Source organism: Capra hircus, chromosome 11 (genome assembly GCF_001704415.2).
Source record: "Capra hircus breed San Clemente chromosome 11, ASM170441v1, whole genome shotgun sequence".
NCBI classification, from domain to species: Eukaryota; Metazoa; Chordata; class Mammalia; order Artiodactyla; family Bovidae; genus Capra; species Capra hircus.
The window spans coordinates 69029522-69048017 of NC_030818.1; the positions used below are offsets into that span (position 1 = coordinate 69029522).

Here is an 18496-nt window from a genome sequence, read left to right on the forward strand (position 1 = left end):
TGATTTTCAGATGAACAGGAAGATAAAGTATATTGTTACATACATTGTGCAAATGCACTGAAACTCTTGTTTTGCTTCATTATAAGGACATGAAGATTGAGTGTTTAGCTGCCAGTCAGTGAGATAACACCGTGAGGGCAGAGTTGCCAGCATTCTCTGCTCTTGATTCATCTCTCTTTCAGTGAAAAACTGAAAGATTTTAATGTATGTAACAGTATTTTTTACAATCAGATACAGCCTACAGAAAATTATCACTCAAAGGAAGTTCACAAATTTTACTTACAAAGCTTCTTCCACAATTCTAAATTTTAAAATAAACATATTTTATAAGTGTCAGTTATCAGCAATTTTCAGTGTACTACTTTTAAGATAATAAACATTACACAGAGTACCAATACTTGCATATAATTTTCACTCATTTATGCAAATGATAATCGTCTAACCAACAGGAAAATATGTATTTTGAAAATTTTAAATAATGGTGTCATAAGACATGAACTCATCACCCAGTCCTACCTTTCACACTATGATAAATAACTACCTTGACATTTATCATAGCTGGCCAGTGTTAGAGAAACAGTACATAACCCAAGAAAAAGATTTCTCTCCTACTGAATTCAAGTGGTACAGAGAGGCAAAAGTCTGCAGTGACTGTCTTGTGAGGGCTATCTCAGAAGCTGAAAGTGGTTGAGTAGAAATACTAATAATCCAGGGAAACATTTACGAACTACAATCCTATACTGATTTTTACATGATCAAATGCAAAGAGCTGGTCATCTAAGTTACAAATAATAGTCTTTGGTATGTCCCTTCTAATAGTATAAATAATCTGGAAAAAATCAGCCTTATATGTATCCTGCACTAGTTCAAAACAAAACAAAAAACAAAGCAGGCAACTGTCTTAAGATGGCTTAAAAAAAAAAAAATCAACTGTGCACCTGCCTTATGTGGCCGTGTAGCACTGCCATAAACCTCATCTCCGCTAAAATGAAGGGGTCTATGTGGAGTGTCTGATCTCTAGACTGAATGTGGTAGAAGGCATTACTAATTGCAAGTGCATTAACAAGCATGTGAGGTGCATTTGTGTATCTGTGAGATGCTGAAAACAGTATCTACAAGAGGCTGTACAAATCTATACTGAGTACCAGTAATATTCATGACACTAGAACCTCAGATATAAACACAAGACAGCATCTACCCTAAAGGAGCTCAGGGTCCAAGCTGCCACTGCTGCTGCTAAGTTGCTTCAGTCGTGAACGACTCTGTGCGACCCTATAGACGGCCCGAGAGAGATTTAAAAAAAAAAATCACTGATAAAAAAAATGATTAAGACAAATGCATAGAGTATGATGAGAGTTAAGAGGAAAGAACCCGCTCAGGAGAGTGTCTGAAATGGAAAAGACATTTGAACTGTTTTGAAGGACCAAGGAGAGCTACCCAGATGACTGGGAAGAGTTGAGGAAAAGGAGCAGCATGAGAAAAGCATGTTCCATCTGTCTGAAATGAAGACAGGGCATGCTGTTACAGCAAGAAACAAGACCAGAAAGGCCACACAGACAGGGACTGAGCTTTGGGCAATGGTCTTCTCTCTGGGCAAGGCACCATTCTGTTAAACATTGCCAGCAATATCACATAAATCGCAATTGTTTTCTGCAGACCACACTGGCCACCTTCAGTTCCTGCATAAAATCTCAGTAGAGAAGCCTACTTTCAGCTCCACCTACAACTAAAGCCTTTGGACTAGTACTTAACTTATGATACAAAATATGCCTTATGAAGAGTCACCAAAATCTGTACAAAGCAATTCTCATCCAAAGCTCATGAGTGAAATACCAATTGTGGAGAAGGGTTTAAAGGACATGCAGCCTCTCCATACCTTTAGTTAAAACAATGTCTTGACCTCTTACGAGGTCAACACCTTTTACTGAACTGCTCTTTCTCATTCTGCCATTAGCCAATGTGGGCAAGCACTCTCAGGCTATGTGAAACACTGAACATAAAGATGCTGTGAGGCTGCTGGTCACCACAGTGCACAACGTCCTTGGTGAGGAACCAAAGAGCTTTAGTTTCATAAATGGGCATGCTTTTTATGAGCACGTGGTTTGCTTTTTCCAAAAAAAAAAAAAAAAGATTTATCATGAGGATACCCTTGGGCATAAGTAGAGTGGACCATTAGCCCCAAGGCCAAGCCTCATGGGAACTCAGGAATAGTTGCTCACTCAGGCCTCAGAGGGAGAGGAGGGAACAGGGTTGGTGAACAAGGAGATCACTGGGGTCCAATGGCTGGGTCACCTGGACATCCCCCAAGCCGCTGGAGCTGACAGTCCCAACTGAGGTCCTCTGCAATTGGAGGGGCTCAGCTCTTTGATATTTACCCTCCAAACAATCATCTTCCTCTTCAATGTTAGTATCCTTTAGCTTCTTTTACTCAAGGGTCCTTTTAGTTCTTGTTCTTGTCATCTTCTCTTCTTCCTCCCCAGCACCACCATGTCCTCCTTTTTCTTCTTTTTAAAAATATATTTACTTTTTTCATTTGTTTGTTTATTGGCTACACTAAGTCTTTGTTGCTGGGCGCGGGCTTTCTCTAGATGTGATGACGAGCAGGAGCCACTCTTTACTGCGATGCACAGGTTTGTCATTGTGGTGGCTTTCTCTTTTTGCAGAGCATAGGCTCTGGGGCACACAGGCTTCAGTAGTTGTGGCTTGCGGGTTCCAGGCGCAGTCCTAGTTGTTGTGGCACATGGGCTTAGCTGCTTCATAGGATGTGGGATCCTCCTGGACCAGGGAACGAACTCATGTCCCCTGAACAGGCAGACAGACTCCCAACCACTCCTTCCCACCAGAGAAGTTCCTTTTCCTTCTTTAATGACTTCTGCCTTCTAATATCTTCTGGTTCCTATACAGCTTTTAATTATGTCTTCTATCAGCTCATGACCTCTGCTGTTTCTTGGCCTTTGCTACCCTACCATCTTCTATGTGTCTTTCTGCTTCTGAGGCATATGGTTTGCTGTAATCTTATGGCCCCTTGTCAATGATACCATTCCGTTCCTTTATTTATAGAAGATGCCAGAAAGCACAGGGCCAATTTATAGACCCATATTTTATAGGAATACAGAGCTTATAATATATCTTACATATACAATAACCTTGTAAGAAATACTTTGTCTATTAAATTCATACCTTTATTGTCCCTTTACCTTAAATTTTTTTATGTTGTGCTGCTGCTGTTATCATAATACACATATTTATGTTGCCACTTTAAATCAGTATTGAACCATGGTAGGGTATAAATTACCTCAACCAAATAGCAATTGGTTCAAAAAATCTGAAGAGCACCTTTAATACGCCAGGCCTGTGCTGAACTCTAGGATAAAAACTGTCAAAGGACCTGACCTGATCCTTACGGTCAGGAAACAGAGTTAATGGACAAAATGGATAATTAAATGTGACAATATCACAGGAAAAAAAAGTTTACATAGGGCAAATATAGTAGGAAAAGCATTCACATAGAGAACAAAGAAGTCTTACAATAGCTGGGAAGGCTTCCCAAATGAACTGTCATCTAGGCTGCAACCTCCAGGCTGAGGAGGAGCAGCTCTGCTCTAGGGGAAGGCTCAGAGTGTTGTGCACTCTGGGGGAGGAGAGGAGGTCAGCATGGCTAGGACAGTGGGACAATCAGAGATGGCAGTTGGCCGGAAAGGCAAGAAAGGACCAGGTCACATGGGGCCTGGAAATCAGTCAAACGAGTAGATTTAACCTTGGAACACGGTGAAACCCAAAACCATTTGCAGGGAGCTGACAGAATCCAATCTGCACTGTAACATTTATTGAGTGCTTGCTATTTTTCAGGCACTGTGCTAAGTGCTCTTGGCTGCTTCAGGTGGCACTGTTGTAAAGAATCCACTTACCAATGCAAGAGACGTGGGTTCGATTTTTGGGTTTGGAGGATCCCCTAGAGGAGGAAAGAGCAACCCAGGCCCAGTATTATTGCCTGGAGAATCCCATGGACAGAGGAGCCTGGTGGGCTGCAGTCCATGGGTTTGCAGAGTCAAACACAACTGAGCAACTAAGTGCACACACACAAACACATGCGCAGGCTAAATGCTTTACATGCCTGACTTTACTGAACCCTCAAGAGTCCTATAAAATCACAGGAAGCTAGCACTGTTATTAAACCTACGTTACAGAAGATGAAAATGAAGTTTAATGAGAGAAACCGATTTGACCAGTCACATACTTCCTAGTCCCAAGGAAACCAGGATTCGAAGCCAGGTCTTCTGACTCTAGGCCCCAAGTGCCTAATGCAGCGTGCTGTCACCTTCATCTAGAAGTGGCCTGATTGACAATGATGATGATGATTCCACAGTGTGAGGACTGGAGGAGGAAATGCAGTTTAGGGTGAATGATAAACTCAATTATGAGCATACTGAAATGCCTGCAGAAACTCCATGTGGCAAAGGTCACACATATGGCTCTGAACTAAGAGTGGTTCTGAACTAAAGATTCGGAATTAGGAGTCACGAGCACATGGATGATTATCTGAGCCACCACCTTGAATGACATGTCCCAGGGAGAATGTCTGGCATAGAACAAAGGGGTCTGGGAGACCCTTATGAGGAACACAGAAAGGAATGAAGAACCTGAGAAAGTCTTGAGAGGAGGCCAGAGAAGTAGGAGAAAAAATGAAAAGCCAAAGGGAGAGCATATATCAAGAAGAATTAACAGTGCCAAATGCTGCTAAGAGGAAAGTAATATAAAAGCATGAAGGTATTCATTAGATTTAGAAATAAAATCTTTGCCCTTAATGGTTTAGGTGACATGGCCGTTGCTTTCCTTTTAGGAAGGTAAGAGGTAAAATGTATTAAAGTGGCTATTAAGGGAAGTGCTAAGTCCTATTAGAGAGGAAAAGGATATTCAGTCCAGATGTCTGCCAGGCAGGGGAAATGAGAATGGACCCTTAGGTGAAGATCATTAAAGGAAGAATAGCATTTGGAGGTTAAAGATAAGAGCAAAACCGGGAAGGTCTTAGCCTGGACAGATATAACCAGAGGCAAAAGTCACAAAGCATAAGGCACAGTCAGGAATAGTCCATTAATTCAAATAGGTTGGCTCACACTGCATAAAATTTTAAAAAAAGATTGGAACCACATTATAAAAAGTCCTGACTAAGGAATATGGAAGTAATGCAAATATTTAAATGTTTTTTCTCCCTGGAAAATGCCTCATTATTCTTTCTCGGCTCACATGCCACCTATTCCATATCAAAAAAGACTAACTTTTCTGTATGTGCTTAAGTTACTTTTTATTCATATCTCTTAAATGATAATGCATTTTAATGTTTCCTAACCTGATGTCTTGGTATCTCAGCAACTCATGTAACATATGTGCCCAAGAAATATTTTCTGAACAAACGAAAACACACACAATTACATTAGAGTGGTACTTTATGAAGACCAAGTGTTAGCTGTGTGCAATATGGATTAGCAAAGAAGATACCAGAGGTAGACCAGTGAGAAAGCCAGGAAGAGTGAAAAGAGGTAATGGGACCCCACTGAATGGGGCCACTGTTGGAAATGTAGGAAGTTTCTCTAAGAGATGCTTCCAAGGCAATATCATAGAATTTGGTGACTGAATGAAATGGAGCAGAACATAAGACAAATATATTTTTTTCACTTAAAAAAAACATACCCTGGACTCAGTAATTAGATTTGGAAATATATCCTAATAATTAGAGATGTACACACACTGTGGCATTATCTATAAGAGTGGAAAACTGGAAACCATTTAACTGAATAATAGAGGCCTCATTAAGTAAAATGGTACTTCTATCTGATGAAGTCCCATGCATATATTAACATAGCATACTTATAAAAAATTATGTAAGAATGGTGAAAATGTGCACATTATAGTAAATAAAAAAAGAAAAAACTTTACAAACAAAATAGAATATACCCAGATTTTAAAAATAAAACGTGGAGAAACACAAGAAGACTGTATGTCATAAGGCACTGGATGTTTCTGAGAAGTGCCTGCCAAGACTATGGGTGCCATTTTCTTTTTCAGAATTAATTTTCCAACTACTTTTTTTTTTTTTACAATAAATAAAAAGATACATATCATTATATATGGAGCTTCCCAGGTGGCACTAGTGGTAAAGAACCCTTCTGCCAATGCAGGAGACATAAGAGATGGCGGTTGGATCCCTGGTTTGGGAAAATCCCCTGGAGAAGGAAATGGCAACCCACTCCAATATTCTTGCCTGGGAGAATCCCATGGACAGAGAAGCATAAGGTCGCAAAGAGTTGGACATGACTAAAGCAACTTAGCACACACATACACATCTTATGTGTGTGTGTATGTGTGTGTGTGTGTACACACACATATATATGTAAAGAGCTAATATTATCAACTCATCAAGCTATTTGAGAGTTGGTGGCAAAAAGAAAAAGAACCACAATTTGAAAGGAAAGATAGTTTAAGCTTTAAGGATCAGAAAAATAAAGGAAGAGCTGGCAAATAAAGGAACCAGAAAAAAAAAGTGCTTACAAAAAGGAAATCCTTGATGTATTTTTCCATTTAAACAAAACTCATAGTACAGCCAAGGATATCAGAGCACAATCTGGGTAACAGAGAAAAAACCTCTACATAATGATGATGGTGTTTTTGTAGCATCTGGAATAGAAAAACTGTTAACTTATTACATAGTAGAGAGAAACATAGGCTTTGCCATCAAAGAGACCTGAGTTCATGGCACTCCACTCAGCAGCCATTGAGACCTAGGCACGCTGCTAACTGAGCCAGTCTCCTTTGGTGTAGCACGAGGCCAACCACCAGGAAGCACAGTTTTGAAAACTAAGTGATCCGTAAGAAAGCAGCTAGTGAGGTAGCTGAGCCCAGGAGTGTACCACCAGACTCTGACTCAGCAGATCTGAGCCTAAACCCAAGCATGTATGTTTTAGAAAGCTCCCTGGGCAGTTCTACTGCATGACAACAACATGCGAACAGTTCAGTGCATGGAACCTGGCAAGTACTTGATAAATGTGACCTGGTTGTTTTTATGGACCTAATAGGGTTTCTATCATTTTAAATTAAGACTGTCATGACTTTCTTCACTGAACACAATGGCAAGTTCTCCCTGAAGTGAGCATCTCAGATGTTTTGCTATGACAAAGAGAGAAAAAATGAAAATGAACAACAGAAATGCCATTTATGATCTAAAGCAGTACCATGGCATTCAAAGATTTGAAATGAGTGACTCCAAAGGTCTTTAACATATGGTCATATATAATTTTGCCCAGGCGACTGTGGATCATTTCTGCTTCATGATGTATTAAGACCAAGTTACTTAGTTGATCTGTGTGACTTCCCACTGATCAACATCCAAATTTCCTTTAGGTTTTGTTGTATTTTATTCATCACCATAGATAAAAGCTTTGTTCTTTAAAACATGGCCTCAAAAGAGAGTCTACAAAGATATCTACAAATTTGGGGAAAGATGAAAATTTAGGTCTCAGGAAATAGTATAATAAATCTCAGAGATCTACTTCCACAATTACATTTTTTTTTAACATAAGGGAAAGGTCTTATTGTATTTTATAAATAGTTTCCAGCAATGAAATGTCACATAAACAAGTGAGAGTGCAATGACACTTAATGCACAGAATATTCCAATAGTTTGTCTGCCTTTTCTTCCTGGGCTCCTCGAACACGCGGTTTGGTAGGAAGGATCATCGAAATGCAGTCCTGGGGGAGGCTCACCAATTAAGATAATTGCAATGTTATGACTCCTGCTGGCCACTGTTCCTCCCCCATTTACACAGCCTCTATGGGCAAGAGACGACTGGGTTATCAGTAGGTAGCAAAAAGCCCAAGACATAAAAGTGGTCTAAAAAGGCCACTGAAGACTGAGCTCTCTATGATCAATATACTGGTATTAGTTCCTAGAAAACCACCAGCTTTCTCAGAACAAATAAGAACTACCACAGACAAAATGAGGGAGCCCAACACAGGACTATCAGATACTCTTAAGTGTAATCTGGGTGTTCAGTTAATGCTTCTCTCTCCCTGATATAAACTGAGGAATTTTGGTCAGGTGTGCTGATCCAAAATGCCTAGTGGGAATTTACTTAATCTTTACCTATTAAGTGTATATCCCCTAGGTTAGTGGCAAGACAGTATTCTTCATTTCTTCATATTCAGAATTTAGGCATATGAACTAAATACGAACTAAAATACAGATTGTTTTACTTTGACTTAAAAAACAATTTCACATCTGAAACTTAAATATATCCATATGTTTTAGCATCTTAACACATGAGCTGTTTGCTTGAGTGACTTGATCTAGAAATGGAAAAAAATAAAAACATGACTCTTTGGGAGCAGGAATTAAGTTTTTCAACAATAACGGCTCCACATAACCTTCTTAAGTACCATCTGTTAGTTTACGGCACAGGTCTTCAATTCAATCAGATTGGTTTTCCCCTAGCTGACCACTCAGCTCCACCTGGCCCAAACTCAGTGCCCGTTCTTGTACTCTCCCTTTCCTGTCCTCAGCCATCCTTATTTTTTTTTAATGCCTATCCTAATTACATAAGGTCTCTAAGCTCCAAGGGAAATGCAGCTTCTTGAACAAGCCTTACCCGAGTATTTCAACATGAGCTCTCTTCACTGAACACATCTGTAATTGTGTCAGTCAGTCAGTCCAGTCGCTCAGTCGTGTCCGATTCTTTGTGACCCCATGAACTGCAGCACACCAGGCTTCCCTGTCCATCACCAACTCCTGGAGCTTGTTCAAACTCATGTCCATTGAGTCAGCGATGCCATCCAACCATCTCATCCTCTGTCGTCCCCATCTCCTCCTGCCTTCAATCTTTCCCAGCATCAGGGTCTTTTCCAGTGAGTCAGTTCTTCACATCTGGTGGCCAAAGAATTGGAGTTTCAGCTTTAGCGTCAGTTCTTCCAGTTAATGTTCAGGACTGATTTCCTTTAGGATTGACTGGTTGGATCTCCTTGCAGTCCAAGGGATTCTCAAGAGTCTTCTGCAACGTCACAACTCAAAAGCATCAATTCTTCGGTGCTCAGCTTTCTTTATAGTCCACCTCTCACATCCATACATGACTACAGGAAAACCATAGCTTTGACTAGATGGACCCTTGTTGGCAAAGTAATGTCTCTGCTTTTTAAAATGCTGTCTAGGTTGATCACAGCTTTTCTTCCAAGGAGCAAGTGTCTTTTAATTTCATGGCTACAGTCACCATCTGAAGTGATTTTGGAGCCCAAGAAGATAACGTCTGTCACTGTTTCTATTGTTTCCCCAACTATTTGCCATGAAGTGATTGTGTAATTCAGCATAATAGTTTATACTATATACCACACAACCCAACACATAATTAAACAGTCATACTATTTTTTTTTTGTATTTCCATGAACACTATTCTTATCTATCCAGGAAGATTATAAACTTCTTGAAGGCAGGGTTTTGTTCAATGGAGTCTTTGACTTCTCACTCCCAACTACTTTAACTTGATTTTAAGTTGCCTCAAATGTGCACACCTGTGCCACCTAATGATGAAGACAATTACTGCATGGTTACAACTCAGTGACAGCTTCCAGACATGTAACAAAACCAAAGGTTGGAGGAAATCCTTAATTGTTTAAAATCAAAGAATAAAGCTACTGTTGTTAAAAATAATATAGCAGCAGTGATAGTAGTAAGTATAACTACATTTTGGTGCATTAACTTTTAAATTGTGTGATAAATTTATTAACAGTGTGTAACTGAAAATCAAAACCAAAAACTTTCTCGTGGAAAAGCTCTTTTCTAAGTGAGCAACTTCTTTTGGATCTGGGTTAATCTAGTACCAAAAAGAGTTGCATAATCACTTACTGAACTGTCCTGTGATTAGAGGTACATATAAAATAAATTATCCGTGATAGATACTCATCAGTGTAACACACATAGCGCTTAGAAGATGGTAGTACACTGTGCTTATCTATTCAGACAAAAGAAAACATTCAACTCATCTAATACTGATTTAGCCTTTATTATGTGAAAGACAATACATATCCTTAAGAAGGTTATAATCTAGTAAAAATATAAAATCAAGTACAAAAATGATGGAGATCAAGGTACTCAGGAAAAACTTTTCACCATTATTATTACAAGAACAACACATCTGTATCATGTTATATAATGGGTGCTGTATTCAGGTTAAGTGTGTGTTTCTAAATAGTCTTGGTGAAGTATATTGTAAACACAGGCTCAGAAACAACTTTCTTTGTAATGCATTTTCTCTTCTTCAGTATTTCCTGCTAAGACTTCTTAACCGTAACTTCTTTATGTCTTAAACTTCTCACCTGCCTTGTTAGCTATTAGGTGTCAGAAACAGTGAATTCAGTTACATGCGTGAGTTAGCAGTAAAGATGTTCAGTTCAGTTCAGTCACTCAATCGTGTCTGACTCTTTGCGACCCCATGAATTGCAGCACGCCAGGCCTCCCTGTCCATCACCAACTCCCGGAGTTCACTCAAACTCATGTCCATCACGTCGGTGATGCCATCCAGCCATCTCATCCTCTATTGTCCCCTTTTCCTCCTGCCCCCAGTCCCTCCCAGCATCAGAGTCTTTTCCAGCAAGTCAACTCTTCGCATGAGGTGGCCAAAGTACTGGAGTTTCAGCTTTAGTATCATTCCTTCCAATGATCAACCAGGACTGATCTCCTTTAGAATAGACTGGTTGGATCTCCTTGCAGTCCAAGGGACTCTCAAGAGTCTTCTGCAACACCACAGTTCAAAAGCATCAATTCTTCGATGCTCAGCTTTCTTCACAGTCCAACTCTCACATCTATACATGACCACTGGAAAAACCATAGCCTTGACTGGACGGACCTTTTTTGGCAAAGTAATGTCTCTGCTTTTTAATTTGCTACCTCATGATAATTGTTCTTTTAATTTTTATTTCATATTAAAGTTGATTTACAATGTTGTGTTAACTTCAGGTGTACAGCAAAATAATTTAGTTATACATATATCCATTCTTCTCCTGTATAGGTTGTTACAGATTACTCAGTAGGGTCCCCTATGCAATACATTAGGTCCTTGTTGATTACCTATTTTATATACAGTAGTATGTAGATATTACTGCCAAACTCATAATTTATCCCTCCTCCCACATTTGCCCTTTGGTAATTGTAAGTTTGTTTTCAGAGTCTGAGTTTTATTTCTATTTTGTAAATACGTTAATTTGTATCGATTAACTCTGATGTAATTTGCCATTTAAGGCCAGTGTTTCCTGATTGATTTTCTTTCCAGATGATTCTGTCCATTGGTCTAAATGTGGTGTTGGAAGTCCCCCACTATTACCGTGTCAGTTTCTCCTTCTATGGCTGTTAGTCTTTGCCTTATATATTGAGGTGCCCTTATGTTGGGTGCATATATATTAATGGTTGTTTTATCTTCTCGATCACTTGATCATTATGTAGCATCCTACTTTGTGTCTTGTAGTAGTCTTTTTTGATGTCTATTTTTTCTAATATGAGGACTACTACTCCAGCTTTCTTCTGAATGCCACTTGCATGGAATACCTTTTCCCTTCCTTTACTTTCAGTCTGTATATGTCCTAGATTTAGTGGGTCTCTTGTGGACAGCATACATGCAGGTTTGATTTTTGTGTCAGTTCACCCAGTCTGTGTCTTTTGGTTGACATTTAAAATAATTATCAATATTTATGTTCTTACTGCCATCCTGTTAATTGTTTGGGGTGTGTTTTTTGCTTTCTGGGGGGTTGTTTTTCTTCCCTTCCTGTTTTGTTTTCCTCTCATGTGATTTGACGTCTATCTTTAGTGTTTTGTTTTGCTTATTGTGTGTTTGTGTCTACTGTAGAATTTTGGTTTGCTGTTGCCTTGAGGATTTGATATAGCAGTCTACACGTGTGTGTGTGTGTGTGTGTGTGTGTATCCACACACAAATTAAGCTGCTGGACTCTTAATTTCAAATGCATTTCCAACATCTTTCATTTGTAATTTCCTCTTGTCAGAGTTGCTCATTTTGATACTGCATTTGTGAGTGGATGACTTCCTAGCTTTACTGTATGTTTGCCTTTACTGGCAAAGTTTTCTCATTCGTGATTTTGTTTATAGTTGTGGCCTTTTCTTTTCCATCTAGAGAAGTTCCTTTAGCATTTGCTGTGAAGCTGTTTTGGTGGTGCTGAATTCTCAGATTTTGCTGGTCTGTAAAGCTTTTGAGCTTTCAAAAAAAGATCTTTTGATATTTCTCTTATTTTGAACCTGAGTAAGAGTCTTCCGGGTTATAGCATTCTTGGTTGTAGCTTTTGCCCTTCCATCACTTTAATATATCATGCCACTCCTTTCTGGCCTTCAGAGTTTCTGCTCAGCAATCACCTGATAACGTTATGGGAGTTCCCTTTATGTGATTTGTTGCTTTTGCCTTGTTGCTTTTAATATTTCCTCTTTGTCTTTAATTTTGGTCAATTTGATTAGTGTTTGTCTTGGTGTGTTCATTGTTAGGTTTCTCCTGTATGGGACTCTCTGTACTTCTCAACTCAGGTGACTGTTTCCTTTCCCAGGTTAGGGAAGTTTTCAGTAAATATCTCTTCAAATATTTTCCCATGCCCTTTCTCTCTTCTGGGACCCCTGGAATGCAAGGTGTGTTTAATTTTGTCCCAGAGGTCACTGATACTATCCTCATTTCTTTTCATTCTTTTATTCTTCATTCTGTACTGCAGCAGAGGTTTCCACCAATCTGTCTTCCAGCTCACTCATTCTTCTGCCTCGTTTATTCTGATATTGATTCTGTCCAGTGTACTTTTTCAGTTAATGTATTGTTCATCAGTTTGTTCTTCAGAGCTTCCAGCTCTTTATTAAACATTTTTGTATCCTTTGGGTCTGTGCCTCCATTCTTTTTCTGAGATCTTAGATCATCTTTACCATCAAAACTCTGAATTCTTTGTCAGATACATTTCCTATCTCTAGTTTGCTTCCCTGTTCTTCTGGAGCTTTATCTCATTCCTTTCTCTGGAACATATTTTTCTGCCATCTCATTTTGCCTAACTTTCTATGTTCATGGTCTCTGTTTCTTAGGCTGTAGGATTATAATTCTTCTTGGTTCTGGTTTCTGTCCCCTAGTAAGTAAGGTGGCCCAATGAGGCTTGTGCATGCTTCCTGGTGGGTAGAGCTGGGTTCCATCCCTCTGGAGGGCAGGGCTATGTCAAAGGGTGTGTTTATAGACGGCTGTGGCTCAGGACAACTTTAGGCAGCCTGTCCCATGATTGGTGGGGCTGTGTTCTCACCCTGTTGGTTGTTTGGCCTGAAGTGTTCCATCATTGGAACCTGCAGGCTGTTGGGTGGGGCAAGCTCTTGGTGCCAAAATGGCAACCTCCAGGAAAGCTCACACTGAAGAGAATCCCCTGGGTGTCAACCATCAGTGTCCTTGTCCCCAGAGTGAGCCACAGACTACCTCTGTCTCCCTCAGAAGGCCCTCCAAGACCCATAGGTCGGTCTGGCCCACGTTCTTATGGAGGCATTGCTCTGCCCTTGGTCCCTGTGCACATGAAACCTTGTGTCCTCCTAGAGTGGGATCTGTTTCCCCTAGTCCTGTGGAGCCCCTCTACTCAAGCTCCACTGGCCTTCAAAGCCAAATTGCTCTGGGGGCTCCTCCTCTTGATGCCAGACCTGCAGGCTGGGGAGTCTGACATAGGGCTCTCAGTTCTCAGTCCTGTGCGAGAACCTCTGTGATATAATTGTTTTCTAGTTTGGGGGTCGCCCACTCAGAGGGATGGGATTTCATCATATCATGAAAGTGCTCCTCCTACCAACTTTTTGCGGCTTCTGCTTTCTCTTTGTGGGTATATTATCTTTTTTGGTAGGTTTGAGTCTTTTGTTGATGGTTATTCAGCAGTTGTGATTTTGGTGTTTTAGTGAGAGGAGGTAGGTTTGAGTCCTTCTTCTCTGCCATCTTGTCTTCATAGATTTCTTCAGTAATTGGTTTTAACATGTGGTCTCCGGGCTTCTACTGCAATATTTATTTATGATGGTCATTTGTTTAACACAAGCTGCTTTTTCACTTAATTGACTACTAAAAGCATATCTCAAAAAGATAAGACAGTTGTGTTGGGCCCTTTTTGAGTATTAGACTGCTTTCCTAAAAGGACACTCTGACTAGATGGTGGTCTAAGAACCACTTTACCTCTGATTCTTGATGAAACCTATTCTCTTTCTGTTCACTTGACACCTCCTCACCCCCACCAGACTGTGCCTGCTCCCCTTGTCATCTCAGGTAGCATCATAACCCCTTCAACTTGTGACTACCATCCCTCCATTATCTGGCCATTTAGCCTCTTTTTTCTTTTAAATACTTTCCTTGAAGAAACCAGCCAGCTCACTATTATTACAAAGGTGCTCTAACTGAAATCACACTATAAATACAAGAGGCACCATGTTACAGGGGAAGGAGCACAGCCTACTCAGTCAGACAAACTATATTCCAATAACTCTGAACTGATTCTTCGCCTCAATTTCTGCTCTGCTGCTGCTGCTGCTAAGTCACTTCAGTCGTATCCGACTCTGTGCGACCCCAGGGACAGCAGCCCACCAGGCTCCCCCGTCCCTGGGATTCTCCAGGCAAGAACACTGGAGTGGGTTGCCATTTCCTTCTCCAATGCAGGAAAGTAAAAAGTGAAAGTGAAGTCGCTCAGTCGTGTCCGACTCATAGCGACCCCATGGACTGCAGCCCCCCAGGCTCTTCCGTCCATGGGATTTTCCAGGCAAGAGTACTGGAGTGGGGTGCCAAATTTCTGCTCTACAAGTTAAATATTGGTTGTTGTGAGGGTTAACTGACTTTATGCATACAAAGCACTTAGCATACTGCCTGGTACTTAGTAAATGTTCAATAAATGTTAGCTACTGTTCTAGTTAGAGTACTATTATAATTATAGCCATCACATTTCTTATTTCTATTACTATCATAGTATACAGGACCCATTCTACTTTTCTAACTGAAGTAAAGAGACTCATCAACATTTTTTAGCTGAAGCAAATGGAGCCATCTGTATTACCTTTTTTTTTTGACTGGTACATTGAAGGGGGAAGATCAGTTGCCAGTTTGGGCAGGAAAAATTATATACTGTGGTTGTTAACTAGTACTCTGAGTGATGACTAGGTAATACATGTTCCCCAAAGTTATAAATCAGTTTGCTACTAAAATATTTTCCAGATTTCAGAACAGATAGTTTTACAGATATATCCTTCTCCACTGTAAAATAATTTCTCCATTATCCTGCCTACAATTAAAAAGATCTTTATTAGCAAAAGATGTGTTCCAACAGAATGTTCCATGATGTCAGAAATACTTTAAAAGTAATCATTAAATACTATAAAATAGTAGACAATTAGAAAATAAAAAACATATTATGGAATGAGAAGGGTGAGCCTAAACTGAATGCCACAGTAAGTGGTACCATGTTTTGGGGAAGAAAAAAAAAAAATAGCAGGATCATTGCTTTAATGTCTTGGGGCTTCCTGCCCTATTCCATGGGCATAAAGAACTGTGTTCTCCATGAGTTACTATGGGTGATGGTCATACACAATATGACCATCAAGCCCATGTTTCCATTTCATTTTAGTTATAACCACTGAATTCCAAAAGCAAGCCAAACTAATAGGGACAACATCTTTAGTTTACTATACCAATGTGATTTTGGACTTTTTATACATTTCTTTTAACTTATGAGTACTTAGTTGTAAAGATACTTCCTTTGATAGGGTTCACTAAATACATTACATCTTGAAGTGAGGTGAAGTTGCTCAGTCGTGTCAGACTCTTTGTGACCCCATGGACCACATGTAGCCTACCAGGCTCCTCTGTCCATGGGATTTTCCAGGCAACAGTACTGGAGTGGATTGCCATTTCCTTCTCCAGGGGATCTTCCCGACCCAGGGATTGAACCGGAGTCTCCCGCATTGTAGACAGACGCTTAACCGTCTGAGCCACATCTTAAAGTACATTAAACCCTAAAGGAACAACAGTGATGCCAATTAGGGTGATTCTGGATAGTTCCTTTTTCATATATATCCATATGTGTCTATTATTTGTATGTACATGTGTGTATGAAGATATAAATACTTAAATATGCAGCTAGAACAAAATGTACAGTTTTTTTTTCCCCATAAAAATATCAAAATGTAAACATTTAAATGAGTGTGACATGGTCAGTGTAATCAAACTCATCTCTAGATGTCCTTCGATAGACATGGTTCTAGAAGACATGAGGGGCAGAGGGTAGTAGGAGCCACAGAGTAGGAAGCAGAAGAATGAGGTTCTATCCATGGCCTATGGAAATTTACTAACCACCTTGGATGCCACTTCTATTTAACAATAAGATGGAGGTAGCAGTACTTCCTTTCTACCAACCAGAATCATCTGTTGCACTTAGTGGAATAATGAATATAAAAATATTTTTAAAGCTATAAATAACTATAGGTGATAAGATACTCTCAAGACAGTTTTACGACTTTTAAGAAACATTTAAAAATGGAATGATAGTCTAACTGTATGTATTATTTTATTATTTTCTATTCCAAAAAAGGAGGAAAAAAAAGCTTTTGATTGTTTTAAAACATTTTAGTGCATGGAGTCAAGTCAGTATAAAAATACAGTACTATTCTTATTTCTTGAAATAAAGTATAAAAAAGTGCTTTGTAAATTCAAAAGAGCTATATGTGAAGTTCACCAATTTTTGCCACTTACATAAAAAAAGGGCATTTTGAGACGGGTGCTTACCTTTTCTTAGACGGTCAACTACAAAAGTAAAGCCTGTAGTTCTTGGATGTAAGACATATTTGTATTTCTGAAGTCCATTATTTTCAGCAAATTCATTACTTCGAGTCATGCTATTTTCTAAACAAAATAACAGTAGAAGCCATAAGATAAAGAATGATAAGTGAAGAAAGGAAATGGTACAGAATTTTTTATAAAAATGGCAATTAACTTTTCTGTAATTATTCAATCTAACATGCTGAATCAAATGACAGAAACACTTTATTAAATCCCTAACAATAATCCTAGAGTTACCTACTTACTGGAATTTTGAAAATTCTTATAATAAGGTATTAAAGATGTTTTATAACATATTCAAATCCTTAAAATTCTCTAAGAGATTTTATAAAATAGTCAATACACAATGAAAACTGAAGTATAAATAAAACACTAATAACTAAAATTTTCATAACATAATAAAAAACTGAAATACTAGAATATAAAGATGAAACAAAACTAAAATAGTAATAAAACATAAGGATCTTGATATCCAGAAGAAATTACCAACAGTTTGCTGAATAGATCAACACTGTTTTAACCCAGTCATTTAGGGCTTCAGTGCAAAGTGAAGTATCTGCGTTGCCCAGGCACACAGCACCCTAATACCACTAACTAAAACCACTCCACAACAGAACGGGCACATGATTAGCACATCATGTGCAAACATCTGAACATGGTTTGGCTGGATATAGTTACGGAGTCAAGTGTACGTTCCAACAGTTGGCAAAAACTTTTTCCATTCCATGAGGTAACTTTATAAGTTCCAAGAAGAACCAAGCCCATTATTCGGCAATTATATTTGGAAAAAGTAAAGTGTTTAGAAATTTGGCCTCAGCTGCTGGTGGAGATCATGAAATACTTTCTGATGACAACAGATGTTAGAACCTGCAATTCTCAGCTGCATCCCTGAAATTTAGACCATTCCAAATCACCAGGGGGTGAAAAAAAAAAACTATAAAAATAAATACTAATTTCTGAGGAGTAAATTTAAGACCATGGAGTTCTCAAAATCTCAAAAAAGTATAGATGGATTCCACAACACTATAACACTAAAAGAACACTCCTGTAAACTGAGTCAAAAGATTAAACAGATCTCTAGCAGGTCAAAAGTAAAAGCCCTAAACAAGAAAAGGAATAAGCTCCTCTCTCATTCTGGGGGTATTCTGGGCATGGGACTACAGAACAGTATTTTATAGATAGCTGGCAGGATCTCACATGGGATGGGGAATCCCAGAGTCACCACAAAGATGAGTAGGTAACTACTCTTCAGTTCTCTCTTGCAGCTAGCTGGTCGCAGACTTGGGGGATCTGAAGACCAAAACTGAACTCTGATGTAGAATGTGAATACAGGTGGAAGTAGTTCTAAAAAGCATGGGCACGATGTGGGAAGACAGAAATAATCAGACACAGATCAGAGATGCAGATTTTCTCCTCCTTGCCCACTTTATCTGCCTACCCCCAGACTCTGTGATTATCAGGACTAATGGACTAGCATCTCACTTTCTCACCACAGCCTCCTGTCTCGTTGGCTGGCTCCCTCTAACACTCTGTCACCAGCATGCGCTGCCACTCCAGTGATACTGGCTGCTCAGACGTTCTCAAACCAGCCAGTCATGTTCCACCTGAGTCTTCCTTCTCGCCAGAATGCCTTCTACTCAGACATCTGC

At 39.4% G+C, this 18496-nt stretch overlaps 1 protein-coding gene across 2 annotated transcripts in view; it reads right to left on the reverse strand.

Annotated features, from left to right (window-relative positions):
* The window catches only part of LCLAT1 (lysocardiolipin acyltransferase 1), a 190526-nt gene that overhangs the window by 60297 nt on the left and 111733 nt on the right, over positions 1-18496 (reverse strand). For both annotated transcript variants that reach the window (XM_018055478.1, XM_018055477.1), the window contains one exon: positions 16794-16910. In XM_018055478.1, coding sequence (XP_017910967.1) covers positions 16794-16910 — 117 coding nt within the window. The remainder of the gene's footprint in view (positions 1-16793; positions 16911-18496) is intronic.